The following is a 26413-nucleotide window of genomic DNA, read 5'->3' as shown; positions in this document are numbered from 1 at the left end:
GCAGGGTAGGGTGAGAGCGAAGGATGAGGAGAAGAGGAAGGTCTTGAGGAGTTTCCGGAACTGAAGAATTTCAGGCTCAAGACGGAGGGTGGCAGGGAGGCTGTTCCAGGGGGGGGCACCTGCTGAGGAAAGGGATCTGCCTCCAAATCTCTGTTTGGAGAACCGGCTTACTTGCAGAAGGTTGGATGTAGATGAGCACGATTTCCTGTGGGAAGGGCTGTTTCTGTATGCGTTTCCTCCGTTCCTGCTCCTGCTATGAGTCATCAACACACTAAGACAGTGTCCATGCAAGATGATACTCATCGCCCAGGAGTGGCAGAGGCAGATTTGGTATCCGGACCTTCTCAGCCTGTCAGCGCTGCCTCTGGTCAAGCTACCAGTGGGTCCGGATGTTCTCACCAGAGAAGGAGGCGCAATCATTCCTCATGACCCTGGATCGCTGAACCTGAGGGATTGGCTCCTGCACCCCTAGAGTTTGGAGGATAGGAGTTGCCTGCAGACTGCAGTGAGGTCCTCCCCAAGGCCAGGGCGCCGTCGATCTTGAAGTGCTACCGTCATAAGTGGAAGCCTTTTGCTACGTGGTGTCTGTCTCAGAAGATTACCCCTTTCCATACATGCTATCCTTGGCCAAGGACAGACTGGCGTACGCATCTATCAAGGTACCTTCTGGCAGCTATCTCCCGCTACACCAGGTCACAGGAAGATCTTCACTTTGGTCACACCAACTAGTCAAGGAATTTTTCCAAGGACTTTTTCGATCTTTCCCACCGGTGAAGGCTCCTGCACCGGCGTGGGAACTCAACGTGGTTCTGACGAGGCTCATGGGGGCCCCCCTTCAAGCCTATGCATCAGGCTCCACTCAAGTTCCTCTCGTGGAAAACTGCTTTCCTTGTAGCCATCACCTCTGCCAGAAGGGTAGGTAAGATCCAAGCCTGCAAGCAACCATGCCCGACTTTCCACAAATCGAGGGCGGTGCTGCGTATGCACCCCTCCTTCATGCCGAAGGTTTCGTCGGAATTCCAACTCAACAAGCCTTTGGCGTTACCTGTTTTATTCCCAAAACGTTTGTCGCCGGCAGAAAGGGCCTTGCACTCACTGGACGTTGCTCGTGCCTTGAAGTCCCACGTGACACGCACAAAGAGTTTTCGGAAGCCTTTACAACTGTTTGTGAACTTTGGTCCTGTGAACCATGGGAAGGCCTTGTCCATTGGCCCACTTTCTTTTGGTGTGTCCGCATTATGATGACTTGAGGAGAAGGTCTTTAAAGCCTCTCCTGATTGCCCCAGTCATTCACACAGTGGCAGAGGTTTTGTCCCTATTCTTAGATGCTAAGGATTCTGCTGCAGCTTTTGCTACGGCTGGTTTTTACTGAGGGCTTGGAGAAGAAGTAGTACATTTACTGGTTGAGTTAGGAAAGCCTTTCTGGCTGTCTTTTACCTATTTGACTTCTGGTGTGACCTGCTACACTTCTTGGCCTAATTGGGCCAAGTGGCAGAAGAACTTTGACTGCCTGTAAGATAGAATCCAGATAACTGTCAGTTAACTATTGAGAGTGATGGCATGTATGCATTTGTTTTGTACTTCTCCTTTGTTTTATTCCATAATTCTTAACTGTGTTATTTTACGATTAGCCCTGAATTTTTATGTGTTGAACATAACTTTATTTGGCTGAAAGCCTTAAAAGCATAAAAACAGTCACATACAGAACATCATGGGCACATTCATTGAATCACAATTGTTAAAAGTAGATAAAATTACAATGGATAAAAACCATGGTCCAAGGCAATGTAAAATTCTTCAATAGTAGGGACAAAAGGTTATCGCCAACCCATCCCATTGCTTTCTACACATCAATACAATTACGATTAATAAAACCCATGATCGGTAGTATGAAATTCATCAATTATCGGAACAAAGATTTTCACCAGCCAGTCCCGTTACAGAGCCAGTATTCAATAATTATCCCTGTGCAACCAGGCTCTGTGTAAAAAATTTAGCAAAATAATAAATCAGATTCAGTCAGGTCTGTGGTGCTTTTACACAGGGACACAGCCTCCGGTGGCTGATCTAACCTCCTTTATGCGAAATACTGGGAGCAGATAGCACTTTCAGGATTTAGAATCCTGGGCAGAATAGTAAAATATGCATAGTGCACTCCTCAGGGTTGACACAGACCTTACAGCCCAGCTCAGGAGGGTATCCAGTTAAAATGTCGAAAACATTTTTTCAATGCCATTATGTCGAAAAAAACTATGCTAAAAAAGAACATTTTGAATGTGTTTTTTTTATTTGTATGTTTTTTTTGGTTTAGCTAGTAAAAATAAAGTGTAAATCAAAACAAACGGGGTGGGGGGAACCCCCCCATTTAAAAAAAAAACATTCAAAATCATTTTTTTCGTCATTTTCTTTTTGTTGACATAATGGCATTCGAAAAAATGTCATTCGACATATTCAATATAAACCGCTCAGGAGACAGGTACCACCTTGCCATGTAGCTTGCCAGTTTGAGGGTTTTGGTGCGTAATTGGATATGTAATCACCGGGCATAAACAGGGGATACCAAGCTAAGGTATGGTTTGAAACCATAAACCTGTTTCTGTAGTATTTACAATGCCCCAGTGCTTAAAACCTCACATGAGATTGTGATCTTGTTAATTATGGCATCATTACACTCACTCCTTAACCCATCCTTATCCCTCAGAGTTAAACTCTCCGGGCTAGTCCAGAGAAGCTCCATACCCAACTTCTCTGAGCCACAATTAATAAATCGCAGCCAGGGCATGTGGCTCATACCCTCTGTCACTCTCACGTTTAGCAATGTTTCGCAATATTTGGCAAGTTCTGGTGTGCTCCAGAGCCTTGGACAGTACATCAGTGGCTCCATGGCTATAATTTCCCTGGTGGGCGTTAGGGCACACTCCCACCTTGAACTTGCCATGGGGGCTACTTTGGGCTCTATGAGGAGGCTCCTTGGGAAGCCATTGTCCACCCGACTCAGTTCAGCTGAGGAGCAATGGCCCCAGATTTCTGCTCCATACAAAGCTCCTGTCCTCTCCTGTTCCTCATGCAGTTTAAAAGCAGGAGTGACTGCACCCATTTCCATTTTTTTATAAAGGCAGCGTATACTCCGCTATATTTTTCCCGGTAGCTGCCGCTTTGAAAAGATGAACTGACCAAGTGAGGTTCTCTGCAATTCTAACTCCCAAATAGTCATAATGCTGCACCTATTCCAACACATACTCAAATGGTTAGTTTAGGTTTCTTCTGGTTCATTTTACGGAAGACCATCACCTTGGTTTCCTCGATGTTGAGTGACATACATAGTTCTCAGCACTTCTCTGAAAACATTTCTAGGTTGTGTTTTAGCCCCCTCGGGTTGTGGTTAGAAGAACTGCATCATCAGCGTAAAGGAGTGCCAGAAATCTGTCCCCTCCCAACTTTAATAACAATTTGATGTTTTATCATGTTCTCATTGTTTTGTATTGTATCATTGACTTTTATGGTAATTTTTGTCAAAATAAAGTACAAACGAACAGGCAGCATGGAGATAGCAACCATACAGGTAGTCCACAACACCCTCAACTGCCTTGACGATGGGCACTCCTGCCTCCTGGTTCTACTCGACCTCTCGGATGCTTTTCGACATAGTAGAGCACCAGAGGCTTACAGACACCCTACATCGGCGCATGGGAATCGGCAACCTTGTCCTATGCTGGTTCAAGTCCTACCTCGCCAACCGCAAGCAGTTTGTTCAGATGGACTCCTCTAGATCACCAATGCTACCCGTCACCTGTGGAGTCCTGCAGGGTTCAATCCTCTCACCAGTGATATTCAATCTATAGATAGAGCCACTGGGAGCCCTCCTAGCCACACAAAACAGCCACATCCACCAATGCGCTGATGACACATAGCTATACCTCATGATCGACTACATCAAGGACATCCATATGCTCAAAACCTGCCTCTTGTTGATCCAGTCTTGGATGTCCAGTGCATACTTGAAGCTCAACCCCTCAAAGATTGAATTCCTACTCGTCATCAACATCACCGAACACCCAAACATACAGACCTGGCTATCAAACTTAGCTCTGAGGGCTTCACACCTGAGCTCACCTCTTGCGTCAAGTCCCTTGGGTTCCACATCGACAACACCTCTCCTTCAAGACACACATAACTAAGAAAGGTCAGACAGCTTGGTATCTGCTCTCCCTCCTGCTTAAAGTCAAGCCCTTCCTCTGTCCTGAAAGCTTTAGATCCACTGTTCAAGCTCTGGTCCTAACCCACCTGACTGGAGGCAATGCTCTCCCGTCGTCCTCCCCTGTGCCCCTGAGAAGTGTCCTACACACGGCTGCACGCCTTATTTAGGGTCTACACACTACGATCATATCACCCCGGCCCTCATCAACCTTCACTGGCTCCCACTCCACATACAAATCACCTTCAAGTCTTCAAGTCGCGGAGAAACTCAGTATCTCTGGTGGACAGCACACCACCAGAAGCTAGGACAGATGCAGACTTGAAATCTGCTGCTGCAAAAAGGAAAGGACCAGAAAACAAGCCTTCTCTGCCTACTCCCCAAGCCAAAGGAATCTCCTCCCCGTCAGCATCAGACTCGCCCCCACGCTCATACAAATCAGAAAAAACTCAAGACCCACCTCTTCAAGGAGTCCTCAACACCTAGGCCGTTGTGTCGCACACTTTCTCCTCCCCACCGGTGTACCCTTCCTCTGTGCCCATCTGTATCCTACTCCCCCCCCCCCAATCCTCCCCTGCTGTATATCTCTTCTGTTGTTACCTCTGAAAAGCACTCTGTTGCTTCTCGCGGCTAGGCCTGCGCTCAATAAATACCATAATAATAATAACGATAATAAAGGGGGCCATTAATGACTGGAAGGTGGCGGGAGCCCCATGGAGCCTAAAAGGTATTATAGTGTATTGCTATTGCTTTTGCGTGAGAAAAGGGCGTTTTAGGTTTAACGTCATCAAGTCATATATTTAGCTTGCCTTACCTCTCTATCAGTTCAAACAGGCATTGTACAGGGAGATTTCATTTAGTTGGTGAAAGTCGGTGCAAAACCTCCTGCTTTGGTCGTACTTGTGCACCGGACTACTGGGAAATGCCAGTTGCTGTATGATTTCTCCATCACTCCTAGGTCGAGCATTTTCTTTTACTCTTCCAAATGATTTATTTTTCACTTTGGCATTAAATATGGTTTCAGTCAGATAACCCGTCCTGGGGTTGTGATGATCTTGTGAACAACAACTTTTTCTCACCCAGGCTTTGTCGAAAAGACAAAAGTCTTGGACTCTATACGCTTTGCCAACTCCTGGTGTTCTTGGATGCTGAGCCCAGGTGGGATGTCAATCCCTCGTACCTCTGTGGGCAATGGACACTGGAAGGTGGTGTTGGCGTATAACACCAAGAGTTAAGGGTTACTATTTTCTCTCCACCCTTTCAGCTTATTAATAAGGTAAGGCCAAGATGGCTTCCTTCGGTCGACTTGTTGTACCTTAAATGTTAGAGGGGATACCCTTTTGGTGTCCACGTTTGGTCCATGCCACCGGACCAGTAGTTTATTTTGTGGGGTTGGCAATAGGACCATCACTTGGTCTCCCATTTGAAACTCATATAGCTGGACCTTTTTATTGTATGCAGCTTCATGCCTGTGCTGGGCTTCTTCCAAATGGGTTCTCACCAGCGATCTGACCATCTCCATATACTTTTGAGTGTTTTGGATGAGATGATGATCACTGCATGGTTGATGGTCAGGGCCTTCCCCCTTCTTCCTCAGAATGTCCAGCACATCTCAGATCCAGTACATGTACTAGGTCGAATGTAGAGAATCCAGTAGAAGACTGAGGAGCTTTCTGGATGGCGAACAGAGCCCAGGGTATCTACTAGTACCAATTCTACCAATCTTTCACTACCAGTTTCCCAATTTCCAGAGCATCTGTTTCAGAGTCTTGTTAAATCTATTCACCAGGCGATCTGGCTGAGTATGATAGAGTGAGGTATGTAGAGCTTGTTTCTTCATTAGTTCTTTAATTTCTTTCATGAACTAGGCATGAAGCTACTCCCTAGATCCGTCAGTATCTGGTAGGGGAAACCCACTCGGATGAATAATGGTACCAGTACAGGTATTGCTGTGCAAACGGAAGGACTCTGGATAGTGGGTGGCGTAGTCAATTACAAATATATTTTTGATTTCAGACTTCGAGTGTTTCAGAGGTCTGAATATGTCCATATAGATACAATGGATATGTATTTCAATAAAGGTAAAGGTTGTAGCGGGTCACGGGGTACATCATCTGGGGAAGTCTTCCTGCAGATGGGACAGCATGCACAGAATTGCTTTACATCAACATATACTCAAGGACACTAGATCTGGCAAATAGAGTTTTCTGTGTTTTCTTGAAGCCAAGATGTCAGGCAGTCAGATTTGAGTGGGCAAGTTCCAATACCGCCTTCCTGAATTGTTTGGGTACCAGCAAATGTTGGTAGTTAACACAATTGCCTCTTGTGCTTAATAGCCCTCCTTTCACAGTGAAGTGCAGGTTATCCTTTCTGCCTCCGAGACCAAAGATGTCTGGGTTTAGTCCAACAGGGGATAAGTTCTTGGAAACTCATCAGAAGCAAGGCTTTGGTCAGCTGTGGCATCTTGCCTTTCTTGGGCTTCTGCCATTTTGCCAAATCCTGTCTCTTCTCAGTCTGTGGACTACAATGTCTCTCTTGTTGCACCTGTTGGGATTAGAATCTTTTCACATATCAGCAGGGCCATCACTTGCCTCTACTCCAGGACAAATGGCTGCCTTCCTAGGTTAAGCAGGAGTACCTTGCTCTCCCCTTGAAAGTCTTGGTAAATCAAACCCGCTGCAACCTCCACAGCATGCTTAAGGCCATCCAAGACTTTGGAGCTATTTTTCCATATTTGTCCCCCCACCCAAGTTTCTCCACCTTCAAACCGGTCTGGGCCATGGCTTGGGCCTGAGGTGGAATGGTTGTCTGTTCGTCAGCATGCCGGTCACATCTGGCTGCTCTCTGGATGACTCGAGTATATAGCCATGCTGGTTAATCTCACCGCTCTTAGCATCTTAGGGTTGTATCGACCTCTGTATCTGGTTCCAACTGAATCCCCTTTCTGGTAGCACGTGTCAAGATGAGTCTCAAGGATGGTTCAAGGGTCTTTATTAAATTATGTGTGGGGTCTCTGGCCTTCCTGTTCTATCTCGCCTTCCCACCAATCTCCTCGCTTACCGGGTCTACTGATTGTTGGCACCTACTGTCTAATTGCTGCCTAATACAAAAGTTGTTCTTCCAGAAAGCAGGCCCACTAATTCTCTCAGGGACTTCCTAACTTTTCATACTCTCACCACAGGTTAGTGTTTTAATGGGGGAAGTTAGGATTGTGTGCCTTGTACTTACTCTGTAAGATTTACCTGCCTACACTCATGTCCACCTTCATCTCTCCCTTATACTCTATGTGCTCCTTTTCTGTCTCCTCACCGCCAACTTCCTGTCCCTCTGATATTTTTACTCCTCCTCTCCCCTACCTCCACTCTTGGATGTTTTCTCCTTCCGCACTACTCCTACTCAACCACTACTCATCCTCCCACGCTACTTCTACTACCATGTTACTTCTCCTTTCACACTATTATTCCTCCTCCCACATTACTACACTCACCCTACTTTTCCTGTACTATTCCTTCTCCTCCTCCCCTACTACTACTACTCTGACACTACTACTCAACCTCCCACACTACTACTCAATCGCCCTCCTTTTAATCTGTACCAGCCTTCTCATATTCACACCTTACACTGTCCTTTCTACACACGTTTAACACTCAGGCACAATCACTCTACAGAACCACTGTCATTTATAAGCCAACGCCTCGCCTGCTCCAAAACACTTCTCCACAATCTGCCACTCCCTCTTTCCTCCTGAAGGCCTCTTGGTCCCTGTCCACCTCCTCCTCTGTCCTATCATAATTCACCCACACTTTGTGTTTTCTATCTCCTGTGTACATATCCCTCCCCTGCTGAGGGTTGGTTCGCTGCCCCGATACGACCTCCTTTCTTCCTTCCCCTCACCGGGTGTCTGTGTGCAAAAACACTTAAGTGAGTTTCTCCACCTACTACCACTACTGACATTACTCCATCCACATCGACCTTGGTCAAAAACCTTGACATAATCTCCACGCCTGCTCCTAAACAGCCAATCAAAGGGGCATTAATCAACGCCAGGTCCCTCACTGCCCATGCTCTAGATATAGCAGACCTTATCACAACACATGACCTTGATTTCATCACCATTACTGAAACGTGGCTCCATGCTACCTCAGGACTGCTACTCTCACTAGCCATTCCAGTAGGATATGATATCATTAAACACAACCGCAACACCAGCCAATCCAAAAGAGGTGGCATCGCCATCATCCATAAAATTCTTTAAACTTCCGCAATTCCACTATGCATCAAATCTCTTCAGCAGAAGTGCTGACAGCTAAATTGGCCCTCACTCCAAACCAGACTATTACATTCCATCTAATATACAGGCCCCCAGGCCCTCTATCCACCTTCGCTGAAGACCTATCGTACATACTTGCTGACAACACTAAAACCAAATCTCAAATCATTGCATTAGGTGACTTTAACTTGGGTCTCTTAGACACCAATGATACCGCCGCCCTTGCTATTAATAACCTGTTTACCAACTCAGGCTTCACACAACATATTAACAAGCCTACACACGCCAAGGGTAGAATCCTTGACTGGTTAACCGACCTAAACTGTAAAATTAATGTTGAATCCAACCAACCTTGCGCTTGGCCAGACCACCACCTAATCACCTTAAACATCCATGCCAGCACCATCAATATCACCCCTGAGGTCGCACCTGGGATCTCCACCAGAAATAAGCGCAACATAACCTGCAAAAAACTCCTCCCCCTTACCCTCCCGATTCTCAACGAACAGGCACTTGCCTGCACTGACCCGGCAGTCCTGGTTGACACATTCAATCAGACCATGCTAAAAGCCCTTGACCACATCGCCCCTTCCAAACTCAGAAAGCCCAAACCTCGAGCTCACCTAAACTCTTGGTTTACACCCCGGCTAAGAACCCTACGCAAAGAAAAACGTAACCTTGAAGCGCGCTGGAAAAGTAATCCCACTGAAACAAAAAAAGCCAGCATTATTCTTGCCACCTTAAATTACAAAGAAGCTATACTACAGGTGAAAAAAGACACCTAAGACAGACGCATTGAACAAGCTAAATCTAATACCAAAGAATTGTTCAGAATGCTAAAAGAGCTGGAAACCCCTGTCACCCCACCCGACACATGCGCCAAAGACATCACCTGGTGTGCTAATATCCAAAATGCACTCCTTGGGAAAATAGCCTCTCTCCAAACCAATATTAATGACAAAAAAACTAGTCTCCAGTTTAACCCAATACCCATACAGTCACTAGCAACCCTAGTCTTGACTCATTGAAACCCTTCAGCTTCTAACTTCTATCCGTCACAGAAGTTGAAAATATCATTAACAGCCTCAAACCCACCAACTGCCAGGGAGACCCATGCCCCGCATCCATTATTAAGGAAGCCTCTCACGACCACGCTCCTTTCGTTACTACTCTCATAAACTCTGCATTCAGCACTGGGGTTGTCCCTGACAATCTAAAGGACACCTGGGTTATCCCTCTCCTAAAAAAAACATCTCTGGATGCTAATATTCCAACCAACTTCAGGCCCATCACCACAGTGCCTTTTCTGCTAAAAATCATTGATCGAGCTGCCTACCTACAGATCCAAGAGTACCTTGAATCTAACAAACTTCTACGACTGAGGCAATCCGGGTTCCGCCCCCAGCACGGTACCGAAACTGCCCTCATCGATCATAAAACCCAGATCGAAGACCTAAAAGATAAGGGAAAACTTGCCCTCCTGCTCTTACTTGATCTTTCTGCAGCTTTCGATCTTGAAAACCACCAAATACTCTGTCGCCACATCAAACTAGCTGTCCACTTCTCGGATCAAGCAACTTTCTTGATCAGTTAATTCCTGGAAAACAGATCCATGAGGGTCTTCTCCCCCGCTGCCGCAGCCAAACCCTCACCGGTCACCTGTGGAGTACCACAAGGATCGTGTGTCTCCCCTACTTTGTACAACGTCTTTACAAAGCCATAATTCCATATTTTGGACTATCTGGGTGTCACATATACGAATTATGCTGACGGTTGTAGGTCAAAGGATCGACAACCAAAGGATCGAATGGTCAAAGGGTCGACACCAAAGGACCGAAAACAAAAGGATTGAAAAAAAATAAATTGTACATTTCTTTTTTGGGTGGGGTCCCCCCCTCAACCCCTGTTTTATGTGGTAAAAACCACTTTTTTTCCATAAACGAAAACCCCAAAAAATTGTAATTAAAAAAAAAAATTCGATCCTTTTGTTTTCGGTCCTTTGGTGTCGATCCTTTGACCATTCGACGCTTTGTAGTCTACCCTTTGACCGGACACCTGTGCTGACGACACCCAGATACTCATCCCTATCACAGGAGACTATACCACTGACTCTCTTGCTGTTAACGCCATCTACCAAGTCATCCTAGCCTGGATGGCGCAACACGGACTCTGTCTGGATGACGAAAAGACAGAGCTCCTCATCCTTGGCTCTCACCAAAGACTCAGCAAACTAGACCCCCTGTTTAAATCCCTCATTATTGTTGGCAATACCATCAAGATCTCCAAGGACACTAAAACACTGGGCATCTATATTGATTCCACTCTATCCTTGTCTAGACACACTAACGTAGTGTCCTCCGCTGCGGCTTACACTTGTAAGCTCATCACAGCCAGCCGCCCTTTCCTATCTCCAGCCAACTGTACTACACTAGCCAGGACCCTAGTGATGTCTAAAATCGATTACTGCAACGCCCTCTATCTCGGCACTAACCTCTGCAATAACAACAAGCTACAAATCATCCAAAACAAAGCTATCAGAGACGCACTAAATATTCCCAGAAACCAACATATCTCAGACACCAGACGAAATATTCGCTGGCTCTCAGTAGTGCAAAGAATATCCCTGAAAACACTTGCACTCACACACAAGTGCCTCTCTAACCAAGCACCTAGCTACTTGACCAACAGATTCTCCATCCACACCTCCATCAGACCCGTCAGAAGCGCCCAGACTAACTGCCTATCCATACCTCGCTTCAACCTTCAAAGATCTGGCGGGGCCAGCTTCCCAGTAATAGCTGCCAAACTCTGGAACTCGCTCCCCCACCCACTAAGATCTGAACCATCCTTCCAGACCTTCAAAAACATGCCCAAAACCTGGCTATCTACCCAAGACCTGCCCCCTTCCGCCCATTAGCCACCATCACCCTTATGACGACTCTCAGCTTCACCCACTTGTAAATATGCAACCAGTTAACCTGTAACATGTAACATGTATGTATATAATCATCTATGTAATTATCCGTAATCCTCTGTAAACTGTATGTAATTTCTTGTAAACTTATGTAATTTATGCCTTGTCTGCTCATACCATGTTGTAACCTAAGCAAGCGATGCGCCTGGATGCCTCTGGGCCTGGTGCGCTTTATAAATAAATAAAATACAAATACAAAAAATCGAGTAGAGCTTGCAATCCAGGAGATGTGGCAGTGATGGAAAACCGATGTCCGAGTTCTTTCTCAAGATGACATTGGCGGGGAGCTCTAGGGTAATTCTTAGGAACCTTCCTCTCTCCAGTCCATGGTGGTCCATTGGATATATTTACATTGAGGGACTATGGCGGACTAAGCTAGTCCTGTTCATTTTGCAGCCGCTCAGTGCTGCAGAGTGGCTGTTCCATGCTGCTGGAGTCAGCATCTCCCTCTCTTATTAACCTTTCTGCCTCTCTGATCGGGTCTCTGCGGCCCTGGAGGTTCGTTCAGGTAACTACTTCAGGATTTTTTGGCTCCTCTTCTTGCGCCTCAGTGCTTGCCAGGTTCTCTTCTTTCTCTCATGTGCCAGCCTCGGAAAAGGTAAAAGAATACTGGTGAGCATAGGCACTCAGAGGCAAGGTTGCAGTCATTGTTCTGTAACAATGCAGATTGGCACACAAGGGTCTGGGGAAAGGAATTATGGCCTTCACTGCTGCCACCATCAACCCCAGCGAGTGGGGTAACTTTGCTGAAAATGTTGGGGGGCATGACCTCTAAATGAAAGGGGCCCCTGCTAAATGAGGGGGACAAAATGGTGTGCTACAAATGTTTGTGGGGCGGCAAACTCCCTTGTCCCCCCTAAAATTATGGCCATGACCCCAGCGGTAGGACTGGCTCTGGCATTAACCCTGGTAGGCCTACCACCACCGGCTGACAGGGCTTCCCCCCACTGTTTGTCAAGGCCCAGTTATTGGCCTTGTCCTACTGAGTGCACTGCTTGCAACTTATCTCACTTTCTAATGTTGAGAAGGAATTCCGCACACATCAATTACTGCGCCACAGTAGAAATTAGATTCCAATAGGTTGGTCTTTTTCACATCACATATTATATATTTATTAATGGCCCTTTACAATGACACGTGTTTCGGCATTTCTAGTGAGCCTTTTTCAAATCAGGGCAATATCTGTTGTTACAGGCAAAGATATTAAAACAATATTAGGTGGTGTCGTATCCAAAATCAGATGGTGAAGATGAAAAATAAAAGATAAAAAATATAACATGATAAGTCAAACGACACCACACGGATCATATGAGCATCATATGTTCAACGTAAAGTAAGATGGTTGAATAGTTGATCATTCAACAGTAAAAAAAACAAAGAAAATAATTTTTTCAAAAAGAGGCCCCTATCCGAGCATCAATTTTAACATTAAATAAATAATAAGGATGACACATGCATTGTGGTAAATCCAACAGAATAACATTGCATAGAGGCGTTTAACAATAATTGAAGAAAAAATGTGTAATTTAAAAATTGCAGACATACCAACAGGCCGTCATGTTGCATTGGTAATATAGTAAAAAGAGGACAAATAAGAAGGTGTGGGTGAAAGGAGGGACAGAAAGGTTTGGAGAGAAAAAAACAAGAAGGAAAAGAATTTAGTACATGTCCGGGCTGCGTTTCTTGTATCATTAGAAAGTACACATGGACAAATCGGGCTTACCCATGGGCTGACTTCTCAGCTGCACAATATCGTAGTGGTGGGGTGAGTCGCATCAGACTCATGTAAATGAGAAAACTTCTAGAAATAGGGGTAAGAGGTACAATGTCACTATTCTGGTTGGTGCATCTGTTAGCACCCCCCTTAATGTGTATATTAGTCAATAAGGGACATGTGTGTCATGCGGTGGAGTCTGCCTCCAAAGTAACATATTATGTGACGGAGCACGTGATTTGTTTCCTGGCAATGTGGTTTGAAAAAGTCCATGCCTGGTATGATATTGGGGCGTATAATCCTTTTAATTTATTGCGGTTAACATAAACGCCTGTGTCTCATTAAGTGCAACGTTACTTATACATAGTTCATGTTATAACTCTGTATCCATTATATGGAGTGTATATTAAACTGAAAGTGCTGTTTGCACGTAGCCATAAAAACGGAAGAAAGAGACATAAGTCCTCCTGACAATGTGTACGTTCTCGAAATGTGTATATCACTAAGCTGGATTCCGCCTATAACGCGGACCTGTTGTTAATTGGTGCGGTCTAGTGGGTGGGCTTGACAGCCCCCTAGGGTTTACCTGCAAGTATCAAGATTCGTGCATCACACGTCTGGTTTAACAAAATGGGAGTCGCTGCTCGATCTCCAGTTGTATAAGTGCCGTTGCTAAGGTAACGATTGGGTCCTACCTCGATTTCCGTTGTCAAAAAGGCTGTCGGCCATATTTAGGGACAGTATTCTTGTTACATATAGTGGGTACGTGTGTGTACTCATGACCAATAAGTCCTAGTGCTCGTGCATCAATATAATCATTCACACAATAGATTCTCAACTTTCATAAACCTAAATCTGGCATTTCACTTAAATTATTGAAATGCCGCTATTCCATGTAAGTGATACTTGGATTTGCTACCAAGCGGAGTGTTAAACTCCTACCAGTGTATTGTGGGAGATGTGGTCTGAGTAGAGCTTGTAAGCCAAGGTAAGTATACAAATGGCAGATTTTCAAATTTTATACGACTGTGCCTAGTGTTCCATGTACATTAGTGGAAATGCCGCTACACCATGTGAAGGATCCATAGATTTATTTCCAAACTAAGTATTAAACTAATCCCAGTATATCGTGGCAGATGTAGTCTGGATGGAAATATGTTTGCTATTGGCGTGTTATAGTGCATGCAGACTATTTAGGTACTTTGCATCTCTGATTACAGAGGGTCTGGGTATGATTATAGAGGGTCTGGGTACATATACCGTGTCATGCGGCCTATCCTGTGTAATGTAGGACAGCATGATTAGGTGTTGGACATATCAAAATGCTTCCCAAATCTATTAGAGAGTAATATAAGTATAGTTGCCATATTCACTTGCATGGTAGTACAAATACACAGCATAATTAGTTGATAGACATAACAGTATATCAGATGTTTCTGTGCAGGATTCCCCTGTCGTGGTATATGTTTCACCTCCAATTCATACGTTATAAAAAGTTTACCAAAAGTATGTATAGTTCCAAGGGGGGTGGTACATAGAAAATCATAAAAAATCATAAAAAATAGGACATTTCATTGTCTCTATTTAAGCCGATTTCTAAAATCGGAAAAAAATTGATAAGTTTAGCCTCCTCCTGGCGTAACAGCATTTCCTGATTGCCTCCTCTGCGCCCGAGGGCAACTCCTTTTAGACCAATGAATTTAATGTGTTGTTTATTATCCATCTGATGGAGGCGCTGCCAGTGTTCTGCTAGGGGCAGATTCTTCACGCACCATTGTGACACTACCAAAACTGGTTTACACTACTTAAGTCGCGGAGGTCTAAGAGTGATCTTACAGAAAAGTTCCCTGTACTTCTTTACCTACACTTTCTAATGTCATTGCAATAGGTATTTTGACTTCTGAGTGTACATCTGATGGAAAATCACATACAGCAGTTCATAATAAAATTATGCTCTTTTGTGTATTGTAAAACATTTGAGTCTGCTATGGCCAATTATATATATATATATATATATATATACACATACATATTTCTTTTATTTCAGAGCGAAAGAATATGAGAGTTTAATGGAAACCAAAAATGCCACATCTGAGTCGCCGTACAAATCCAAGTAAGCCCAAAAACTGCATTTTGATACTGAAAGGTTTTCCTTTTACATATGATTAATGTCAATGTACCAAGTTTTCAGTGCATTTGTTTTGTAAACCCTAATATTTCTGAAAAGTACGAATTTTATAAATACTTTCCTCATGCTCGCTTAGCAAATATGAATTTTAGATAAAGTGGGGTGTCCATAGGCTCTTTCGGCAGTATTCAGCTGGGCCACATCGATATTTAATCAATCTTACTTTACTGTCGTCCATTTACTATTGCAAGTTGCTTCCATTCTTATTGTCCACATCCTAAACTTAGAGTTATTCTTTTTTATCCTATTGATTTATTGCCCTTTTGCCCATGTGTGCATTTCATTTTGAATATTTTATTGGTACCATAAATCCCCAATAAGAATTTGTATTAGCATGTGAAGCTATGATAGATGTTGTGTTACTCCCTCTTCCACTCTAACTTCCCTAAAGATAATGATCAATTGAAGCACTGTTCCTCTGAACTGTATGAAGATCACATTTCTCAATTGGGGCATGTTCTTGAATGTTTTTTAGTAACCTGATGTTTTGAATCTTCTGTTATTAACATACAATCATCTGTGTCCCTCATCCCATGCTCTTTTAAATGAATCTATGGAACAATACATGACATATTGAAAAACAAATTGGTAAGATTACATCTGCGTGCTCTGAAATGGCAGAAGCTAAAGGCATTGGGCCTCATTACGACCCTGGCGGTAAGGGGTTAGCGCCAGCGTTAGCTGCGCCGACCCCTTACCGCCAATTACGAGTTCCCTTTCCGCCATGGCGGTTTTTACACCTGCTTTTAGCGGGTGTAAAAAACCATGGCGGTAAGGGAACTTGGTGTTAATTACGCCACCGTAATTTACGGTGGCGTAATTAACGCCTTCCCCACTCCCATTATGCCCTATGGGGCAAAAATGGGAATGGGGAAGGGTAAATGGGGATTGGGGATTTACCGCCCCGCCAAGGTCGGAATGGGGCGGTAAATCCCCTTACCGCCATGGCGTTAACGTAGTTAGCACCATGGCGGTAAAGTCACGGCCCTGGCGGTAACTTACCGCCAGGGTCGTAATGAGGCCCATTGTGTTTTTACACTGTTCATTGCAACCAAATACTACACAAACAAGAACCTGCATCCAGAGTCTGTTTTTATTTAAACAAAGCTATTAATATGTAAAGCATCCTGGAGCCACTCTCGAACACTACAGGGGAGACAATGTGCATTACTCAAACGTATTATCACCCAGGACCTGCAATCGGCTGCTGTAAAAATCACTTGTAGGAGCTTAAAACATATCACAGATACTATTCTGTCATATTCCTTTAGCATCCAGAAATAGTCTGAAACCTTACACAAGGCTTTAGATCATTAGTGTCAGTTATCTTTGCTGATAAACAAATATTCGATTCTGTGTCAGTTGGTGAGGGGGACAGAGGAGTGTTATAGGAAAGCATAAATGAGTTTTCAAAAATTGATTAGCAGAGTTTTCTCACTAAAATGTTCTTGAATAGCAAGCAAACTTAATTTAATTAGCAATTTTGTTTAATGTCACCAGATGTTATTTGTACCCAAGACATAACCGAGCAAAAATAAAGCATTTTTGTGTACCTGTGAAGTAAGACATTAGTGTGGTGAGTGTATGTAAAATGTAAAGGTTAGTGGCATGAATGGACACCAATGAACAGATATGATATAAAGACCTTGAAAACAGTTTTCAATGCAAGGCTCTGTGCTGCTCGCTTCAGTCGGTTTTGCACATGGCAGTGTCCCGTGTACTATATGCTTGTCCTATCATTTGCTGCGTAAGGAGAAGTTCAGAGGTTTCATAAATCAAAATGTTCACAATATTAAAGGAAAGCCATAGCTGGAGACTAACCTCGTAGAATGGCGTTGCAGCATGCAGGGTAATTTTCAACTTCAGGAGGACAAGATGGCCCTTGCTGGTCATTGATGTCAACTGTTTTCAATATAGCGTTAATTACCACTTTTGGAAAAGTGCAGGTCCTGTAAGAGCCCTCAAGCCTGGGCCAGGTATACTGAAACACAGCATTCCAGCTCTGTGTGCCCACGAAAGCAGTATTTATCACTGTTTGCACTCCGAGCCGATGTCTTGGGTGTGAATACTCTTTTTCTGTTTGTTTCGAAGGGAACCAGGCTTTGCGCAATTCATGCTTCCCTTCAAATGAAATTACACATGTGTCTGTGATTGGAAATACTTTTTTCCCGATCTTGGAGGTGAGCCAGGAGGTGCACAGGTGAGTAGATGGGGGTTGCCTGGGGGCTTTGGTGGAGCATAGTGGGTCAAGATGCAGAACTCCAGTGGAGTCTCAGACTGGGGCATCGCCTTCAAGGACAAGGTAAGTCTGGGCAGAGGTGCAGCGGGTGGCATGAAATTCAGGTATCTACATTTGAATTGCGCTTTCCATTCTCCTAATTAACCAACTCTCAAGGTACTAATATACAATGCAATCATAATCGTAGAGCAAAGCCAGCTCTGAAGATTAATCACAGTGTATGGTATTGCAGGAGGTGTATAGATGTATAGACTGGATGTAACCATTGATCACTACTTTGCGTTAACATCTACTTAGCTTTGTGTAAAGGTATTAGAGACTAAGCAGAGCAGATGGCACAGCAGGCAGAGAACTGGGCAAACAAGGTGGAAATATTGTAGTTTGCAGACATCTCACTTTCAGGGTCGCTGGTATAAAGAAACAGTGTTATACGATATACTGTCTATGAGTTTGGGATGAGCTTTTGGGTTGAGCACCAGTTGCACAGATGTTTACAACCAGCAGGTTACAGAGCTAGGTTTTCCATCAGAAGCATTTGGCCATGTGATCAGGTACATTTTCAAAAGTGCTCCCTAGTCAATGTGATGCACCGTCCCATACAAAATCCCATACAAAATCAAATGTCGTTGACACTGAGATTTATATCCACTAAACCCTAATGAAAAACATGGACATATGCAATGTTTAATAGAGGAAATACTGTAATTATGCATTCTGTACCAACTTTAGGAATGGAATTGCAGGACCGTCTTTTAAAAATAAAGTTAACACATACTGGTCTATTGTCCTGATTTACTGCCGGTTTGCAATTCATTGGAAAAGATAGAACTTTTCTTGGCTAGCACTCCCGCACAGGCCTTTGTCACTTTTAAGAGTGGAAGAGATGATTACAGTTAAACGCTCTCTGTTAGCCCCTTTCGAATTGCAGTGAATAGAGCCCTGAAAACTAGAGGAATGCAGGGTGGGCCGGCTTTTCATTCAACAGGGTACGTTAAATCACTAGCTGTGCTACACAAGTATCAATTTAATTATCAAACTTACAGAATGACGTAGCAAATTGCTATGCGACACTGCTTATGTTATGACTTGTATAGTGACAGGTCTGGTGTGCATAATCTTACTCTTCACTGACGACTCCTGAGCTGTTTTGTAGTTTTAAATCCTAAACCTTTGCATCTGCAATGTGAAATCTCCAGCATGAAATACACTTAATATCCCACAGCCGGGAACTCAGTTGCGTGAAGTTGACTGCTGTTGGGAATTTGCTGTTAAATATATTACATTTACAGACATTTCCCTTAGGAAACCAGAGTCTGGAATCTACAGTTGTAGAGCTTACACCAAAGAGTCCTGTACCCCTGCTTTGATTTCCATCCAGGAGTGGTTACTCAAATGACGCAAAGCAAACTGCTGTTTGAAATCTATTTTTATAATCAAGCATCTGAGTATCTGCATCTTAGACTTCGCAGTGTCAAATCAAGATTGTAGCATGATGAACTTGTTCCACCCACGTCTACTGAAATTCAGAAATATCCTAAAAATCTAGCTCACCTGAAATATTATAAAGGTTTGCAGTCTTTGTAAACAGATTTGCATGTTAGTTTGATTTCCAACAATATTGCCTTACACCGAAGGAGGGATCATTATTGTGGTATAATGATCTGTAACTAAGTTATTGTCCGAGGCACAGCGTCCGGCCGTAAGTTGGGAAAGGTTCAATATCCCTAGTGGTAATTACCTCTTCCGGTGTCGCTAAGGGTATTAGCACATATTTGTAGGTGCAATGCATGTTCTATAGCATTGGTGTGAACTAAAAACATTACTTTAATAGTGAGTAAAGTAAATAAACTGAGTTAGTAAATTAAATGTGATATTATTTTGTACAAGGTTGTCATCAAAAGTTAAGTATTTTAATTGCAAAGTTCGTTACACTCTAGTGGGTTTAATATAAACATGCATGAGGCGTCGTGTAAAAGTAAACAGTTTATCAATAAGAAACATATCCCCATGTTTTAACTTTCTCTTTGGTGTGTTAAATTGGATGTTGTCATGAAAACAATCCTGCCTGAGAGGAAGTGCCTTGTTGAAAGAAAACTTGCCTGGAAAATGAATTGCTGTTTCCCCGTCTACTTTTGAAATCAGAATGTTCAGAATCCAGTCATTACCAATAGTTATTGACTGTGCTCTGAACATTCTGCTTGGTTGAGAGGATGTCAATAACGATCTCCATGTGCTGATTAACATTTTTGCCTCAAAACAAATTACACACCTGGGTACGAACCTTTACACATTTGTGCCAACAAAGAAAGCTTCTGCGCACCAAAGTTTGATTCTCTGATTTAAAATCATTATTTAGCATCCCCCTCAAAAACTGCATATCATGTTCAAGACAATGCTCGTTTCATCCAAATGTTGACCCACCCAATGTTGATAGTGAGCCACATTACCACTGTCCATCGGAGCGTCTGCGCTTGTTTGAAAGGTGACATATGGTGCAACTGCCATAGATTACGAATAAAGGGAAAAGGGAAGAAAGTAGGGGAAAAGAACAAGTATAACAAATTAGGGATGTACAGGGAAGCACATAATCTAGAGGGTAAAATGGAGAGGGATAATATGGTTCCATATGATGTTACCAATGTTATTTTTACCAAATTAACTTTTACCGAAAAAAAATATTGATTTTCTTTTGTTGATTGGGGGTGTCCACCTCAATCCCCCATAACCCTGCATTTCTAACCCCACCCCTTCTAACCCCTTACCCCCACCCCATATATATTTATTTTTCTGTATTTCTTTGGTAAACGTTCATTCAGTATTTTATTTTCTGGTAACATCTCTGGATACTGTAAGGAAGGCATGGTATCAAACAGTAAGACAGACACAAGTGACCACGGTTCAAGGGTGTTTATTGAACTTCATCTGAGTTCGAAAAACGCCTATCTAATCCTAAATCTAAAGATGGGAGCAAGCTACGACCATCAAATAATAATAGCGCAATCCTAGTGGTGACTTGTCAAAATAAAAGAGCCTATGCTAATAAACCTATTGCCAATCCCTACTTCTAAATACAAATAATGTGGGAAACAGTAATGTTATGCAAAAGAAAAGTGTTCAAGAAATGACATGTCAGGATAGTTGAGCAGTTGGCTCCTCTTCCGCACGTTTTCAGCACATGACAAGGCGGCACACTCAAGCTTAGCACATACTGTGGCTTTTCTTGCACAAGGATGCAGTTGAAAATGTTATTATTAGGACCTTCTGTGCAAAAGTCTCTTTGCTATTCAAAGTCTCTTACTACAGAGGACCTGATGTGACAAACAAACATTAAAGCTCCTTTCTTCTCACATGCACAATTTCTCAGGTGATTTACTGTTCACCGCGAGTCCCATTCCGCCGGGCTCAGACCCACTTCTCTTAGAATTTTCACATTCACAGGTTTGCAATTGGTCTCCCTCGATCGGGCTTAGACCACAGGTTCCCCTCGTTCGGGCTTTGACCCCTTTTCCACAATATTCACAATTGGTCTCTCTCATTCGGGCTCGGACTACTTTATCTCATATGCACAACTTCTATGAAGATTCACTTTTCACCATGGGTCCCCCTCTGCCGTGCTCGGACCAATTTATTTTGTTTTTCCAAACTTTCTTTACTGCATCAAAATCGAAGACTTTCGACTGTGTGCAGGATTTTGCTTGAACTTTTGTAGGACCACTTCGATTTACAATTCTTTCACTTTCACTACTTCTCAATTAAATACGCAACAGAGACCTTCGATTGAGCACCCACGCAGTGTCGGACCACTCTGTCAAAGTATGGTAGCTTTTCCTTTCAAAGTTCAAACCCTCATTAGCAGTTCAACTTTACTTGCGTCTTTTATCACACGCGTTTTAACAATGTTTGTTCCAGCGCTCGCCATACAATGTTGCTACAGACCAGTCTTTTATCGGTCTCACCAACTCGCCGGCTGTGTTGATTTCACTGATGCTGCTTTGTTCTTGGAGCCAAGGTCGGTACCTCAGAAGCTGCTGCTTCTCCCTGCCTTGAATAGTGATGCGGGAGGGCCCTGGGTATCTCTGATTCACAATGCAGGATTCTTCAACCTGGTTTTCTGGTCTTACTCTCTTTTACTTTCGAGGGTTCTTGAAAGTAATGGTTCCTTGTCGGAAAGGTCAAGGTAATGTCCCTCCTTGTGATCCCCTCCGGTTTTGTCGTCTTTCTCCTCTCGTCCAGCTGCCGTCTCGAAACTGCTTTTTCCTTGTGTGCTGTGCCTCGCTCAGACTGTGCTCGCCAGACCAATGCATTGGGACATGTTAGGTACACGCCTCGGGTGTTAGTCTGTTTTCTCCCATAGCAGGTTTTCTGTGTGAAAGTGTTTGTGTTGTAAAGGAGGGGTGGAGAGGTAGAGTTGCTAAGTAAAGGTGTTACAGGGAAGGGGATACCACGTCTCACTATCCAGCATCCCACTTTCACTCCCTGAAAGCCCCCCACCCAGGTGATCCTCCGCACTGGTCCACCCCCAGGAATTGGATCCAAAAGCAATGGGCGTGTCCTGGCCACCTCTATGACAAATCCTCTGGGACTAGTGGGTGAGACACCTTCTAGTTTCTCACAATACTGGGTAATAGGTGTGAAACCTTGGGTTCATGATGCTCCATTAAGCATGGAACATAAAAGAATTGAGCAGAAAATCAAACATAAGCTCAATGGCATCTGTAGATAAAGAAGAATTTAGTTGAGGGCAGGATTTATATAGAATATTTCAAACTGTAGTGTATGGCTGTGTGAGGCATTTAAGATTTGCTCATAATACCATCAAAGTGCAAAAAGATTTGTTACCTGAGAATGCAATTAATGTCTCAGGCTAAATAAAACACAAGCATAGTCATACTAGGATTGCCAAGAGACCAGTAGTGGCCAAATAGGTGGGGTAGGATCGGAACTATAGGGTAGGTCAGGATAGAAGGAGATCTGTCTTTCTGAATGCACTGCAAGCCTTGGGCACTAATTGTTAGAAATAATTTAAGGTATCATTGCATGGATCTTGAAGAGGGTACCCATGCAATAAGGTAACTTGAATAAAGAATGTCTAAATGAAGAGTATGACTACCGCCCATGTGCTGGTAAAGCAATTTGATGATGCAAACTTGAGTGAGTATTTTTGCAAGAGTTATTGTTTGGGGTGACATTCCCCTTCCCTCCAGCAATAAGAGGAACACAATTATGGTTAGCATGGGAAACCTTTCAATACCCCAAGTCATATTATGATGCAATTGTGCCATCTAACTCAAATAGTAAGTTGGATACTTAAGCAGACTGGCAGTTGCCGCATTCCTAATGAGTAGAGTTTAATATGTTTCCAAATACTGGTTTGCCCTTCGGTCATGAAAGTCTTGAATAACAATTGTTTGGGCCTTGATTTGTCTGTTTAAAAGGAATTGTCAAATGTCCACCATCAGCTGATAAAGCCCATCTAAGGCTGTTTGCCTTCATGCCTAGAAACTTGCTATTCCCTGTCCTTGAGAAAACCAAAAAGTCAAATGGCCACCTTATTTGATCAGTCGTCTTATATCAACATCCAAAAGCTTTATATGGTACGCTTTTACCTCAAGCAAATGGACAAAGGAGCAGCACATATTGCAGGCTACACCGTCAACGCAGTGTTTTTTGAAGAAGGCACATTAACCACCCACTTCCATTCAGGTACTATGGAGTGATCATCTAATGATTAATTTTACTATCAACATACCAATGCGCCTGCTCGCGACCCACAAAAGGTAAACAACTGCCACCAGGGGAAGCTAGACAACTCTAAACCTTGAGAAACTCAGAAAGCTTATGGAAAAGACCAAGACCAACCCCAATGATCCAGGACTCCCTCAATAAGAAAGACTTCAGCAAGTTGGTTCATAACCCATCTACAAGCAGTGAAAAAGTTAATTGACCATTTGAAAAAACATGGAGGAAACACAGTAACGCACAAGAGAGGTTTGCCTACCAAAGACAGGTCTGCCACTACAAAGCAGAAATCCTTAAAGAAAAGTAACTGCACTATTCCGAATGAATCACTACTGCTCCCTATCCAGAAAAAGAACTTGACCAAATCATTAATGAGATGAGAAACCCCACTACCTTCCAGGAACTTACCTTAAAGTATTAAAAAACTAAGTGATGAACCATTTCAGAAGCAAAGTTTGTTTGTTTGTTTGTTTATTTTATTTCTATAGCGCTCCGGACCCGGGAGTAAAAGGGCGCTTAGAACAGGTTACAAGACACAGTATATGGTAACAACAATAACAGTAGGGAAGCAGATATATACAGAAAATACAGACAGTAGAGGTAATAGCAACCAGATAAAGACAAAATGAGACCTATGCAATATGTACAATTTATGTACAATTTATAGCTAAGTCTAACTTAACGGTTGACTTTTGCAGCAAGCCATCAGCTCAGCAGTAAGGAACCAATTGGAGGCACCATTCAAATCCTGGTCAATGACATTCAGCCAACAACCCCTCTGATGAACAACTTTAAACCAATATCTTAACCATAATAAAAATAAATTGGTGAAACCTATCAAAACAAGCTATCTCCCCCATTGAACCAAGCCCCCGAACATCTATAGACAGATCCTTAATATGGAAACAGTAGTTTTCGACTTGGGCAAATTAATGAACTATATGCTCGAAACAGGAATTGTGCCAAATACTTTGAAGACTGCCTACTCCAAACTAATAAGCACAGCTGTAGACCCAGAAGACCCCTGAAACTTTCATAGTATCTCAAACATACCACACTCAGCCAAAAATCTAGAAAAGCTATGTATACAGCCAAATGTTGGAACAGGTAGAATATAGAAACATACTCGATTGCTCACAAGTAGGTTTTAGACCTATGGGAGGCACTGAATCAGCACTAGTTTCCATTTGGGATGATCTTAAAATGGCAGTGGATGACAACATCACCTCTGACCTAATGAATTATACCCTACCTCTTCTTCGCACACAGAGCGCTGGCCGTCCTCTTCCTGAATTTCAATAATCAACTACCTAAACACCATTTATTTAGGTATGGCAGTTTACCTCATAATAAATCTTCAACAGATCCAAAACACAGCAGCTAGACCCTTATACGCAACTGGAGGAAACGCATAACACTGGCTCTCAGAGCACTGTACCGACAACCAGTATACCAGGATCAATTTCAAGGCCCTTTTCATAGCCCACAGAGCAGTTAAAGGCCAATGGTCATAATTCCTCCGAAACAAAATCCCAACCAACCAACCAGAGACCCAAGATCGAGAAACAGCATACTATTATAAACTAGGATATTTTGCACAGAAAGACATGGAGGCTCTGCTTTTTCCACTATGGTGGCAAAACTCTGGCACACACTACCAAGGGACGTCCGCACCCTAAAGGACTCCCTGAAATTCAGGAAAAGTCTAAAAGCCTGGCTCTTCAATATTTAACTGAATTAAAGTTTGGCCTACACTCATCAAGCAGCAGAAACAACACTTCTCAATAGCTTGACTTTCATGGGGAGACACAACTAGGGGAATCCATACTGGCCCCCGACCGTCTGCCTAGAACACATCCCAAGAAAACACATACAAGGTCTCCCCAATTGAATTTACAAAAGGCAAGGGACCAATGGAGATCAACCAAAAGTCAACAAGCAAAAAATTGTCCCATGCATCCATTCAATTTAATAATGCTGGGCTGCAAGCAATTAATAGAAAATAATTCCTTTAATGCAAAAGCTGTGGATATACAGAACAATTTATAAAAACATACCAATATAATAAAACAACACTGATTGTTCAAATGAAAAACCTATCCCTACACACATAACCCATGCTTCAATCATAACTAAACACTCTTACAAACATGCGGACACAAGCATAAATACAACAATCACAAATAAACAAAAATAAACAAAAGTAATTCAACAAAAAAAATGACAGTGAGTGTTCCTATCTTGTCCTGCCTCAAGGCTAACTATAAGAGCCAATGGAATTTGTAAACCCTTGATGACTAAATCTACCTCTCTGGCAGTTCACAGTGACAAGGTTTCTTTTGATAGATAAATCCTTTAACAAAGGCCAACTCGAATTTCGGCTGGGAGGTCAATACATGTTCATGGAAGCTCTGCCTTCATTAGGGCCAAGCAACACAACCTGTTGCAGGGAGATGGGTTCAGAGCACTGTAAAACCTCCAGCTCTCTGCGGCATCGCAATAGATACCACAACACCTTGACTGCACTAAATGCCGGAAGTCTACCAAGACATTTCATCCTGTCCAAGTCACTGTCACCTCACTTGTAGATAAATGCAGTCAAATCAAACCACCAAAAATAAATGGTGTACCTTAGGCAGTGGAATTTGCAGATGCCCTTGCTCGTCCAATAATAGATGTTTATATTGGGAACAAAATTCCTGTTGTTCTCTCTGCGAATGGGCGTGGGGTTGCGGTCATTACAACCAACAACACTTAATTGGATGTGTAGCCGGTCGCATCTATTCTGCAAGACAAACCTTTAGAGTGGCAAATTTTCTTCCCAATATAAAGTTGGGCAATGTGAGGGCATCATGAAGCAAGACACAGACAACAGACTTAAAGTTCAAACAAAAGATATTTATTAACTTAAATGTCAGGATGGTTGAAGGCCTAACTTGCCCTATGCTAAGGTGGGATTTCCCTACCTGAACGAAACTAAGGAAGGTTTGAGTTAACGAGTCTAACTTAAAAGTCTGTCTGTGTCCAAAACGTATACTTGCCCTCACAACTAAATCAATACAATGTGTAGGGATGCCAGTAACCAAAGAAACAG

General features: G+C 43.1%; 1 protein-coding gene across 5 annotated transcripts in view; it reads left to right on the top strand.

The window, feature by feature from the left end:
- SCAPER (S-phase cyclin A associated protein in the ER) overlaps nt 1-26413 on the top strand; it is a 4210252-nt gene that overhangs the window by 2651059 nt on the left and 1532780 nt on the right. For all 5 annotated transcript variants that reach the window (XM_069624455.1, XM_069624453.1, XM_069624454.1 and 2 more), the window contains one exon: nt 15201-15266. In XM_069624455.1, the coding sequence (XP_069480556.1) occupies nt 15201-15266 (66 nt within the window). The remainder of the gene's footprint in view (nt 1-15200; nt 15267-26413) is intronic.

This window comes from Ambystoma mexicanum, chromosome 11, assembly GCF_040938575.1.
Source record: "Ambystoma mexicanum isolate Mex_15411 chromosome 11, UKY_AmexF1_1, whole genome shotgun sequence".
NCBI classification, from domain to species: Eukaryota; Metazoa; Chordata; class Amphibia; order Caudata; family Ambystomatidae; genus Ambystoma; species Ambystoma mexicanum.
The sequence above is the reverse complement of the archived record's forward strand: the minus strand, read 5'-3'. Positions and strand labels throughout refer to the sequence as shown.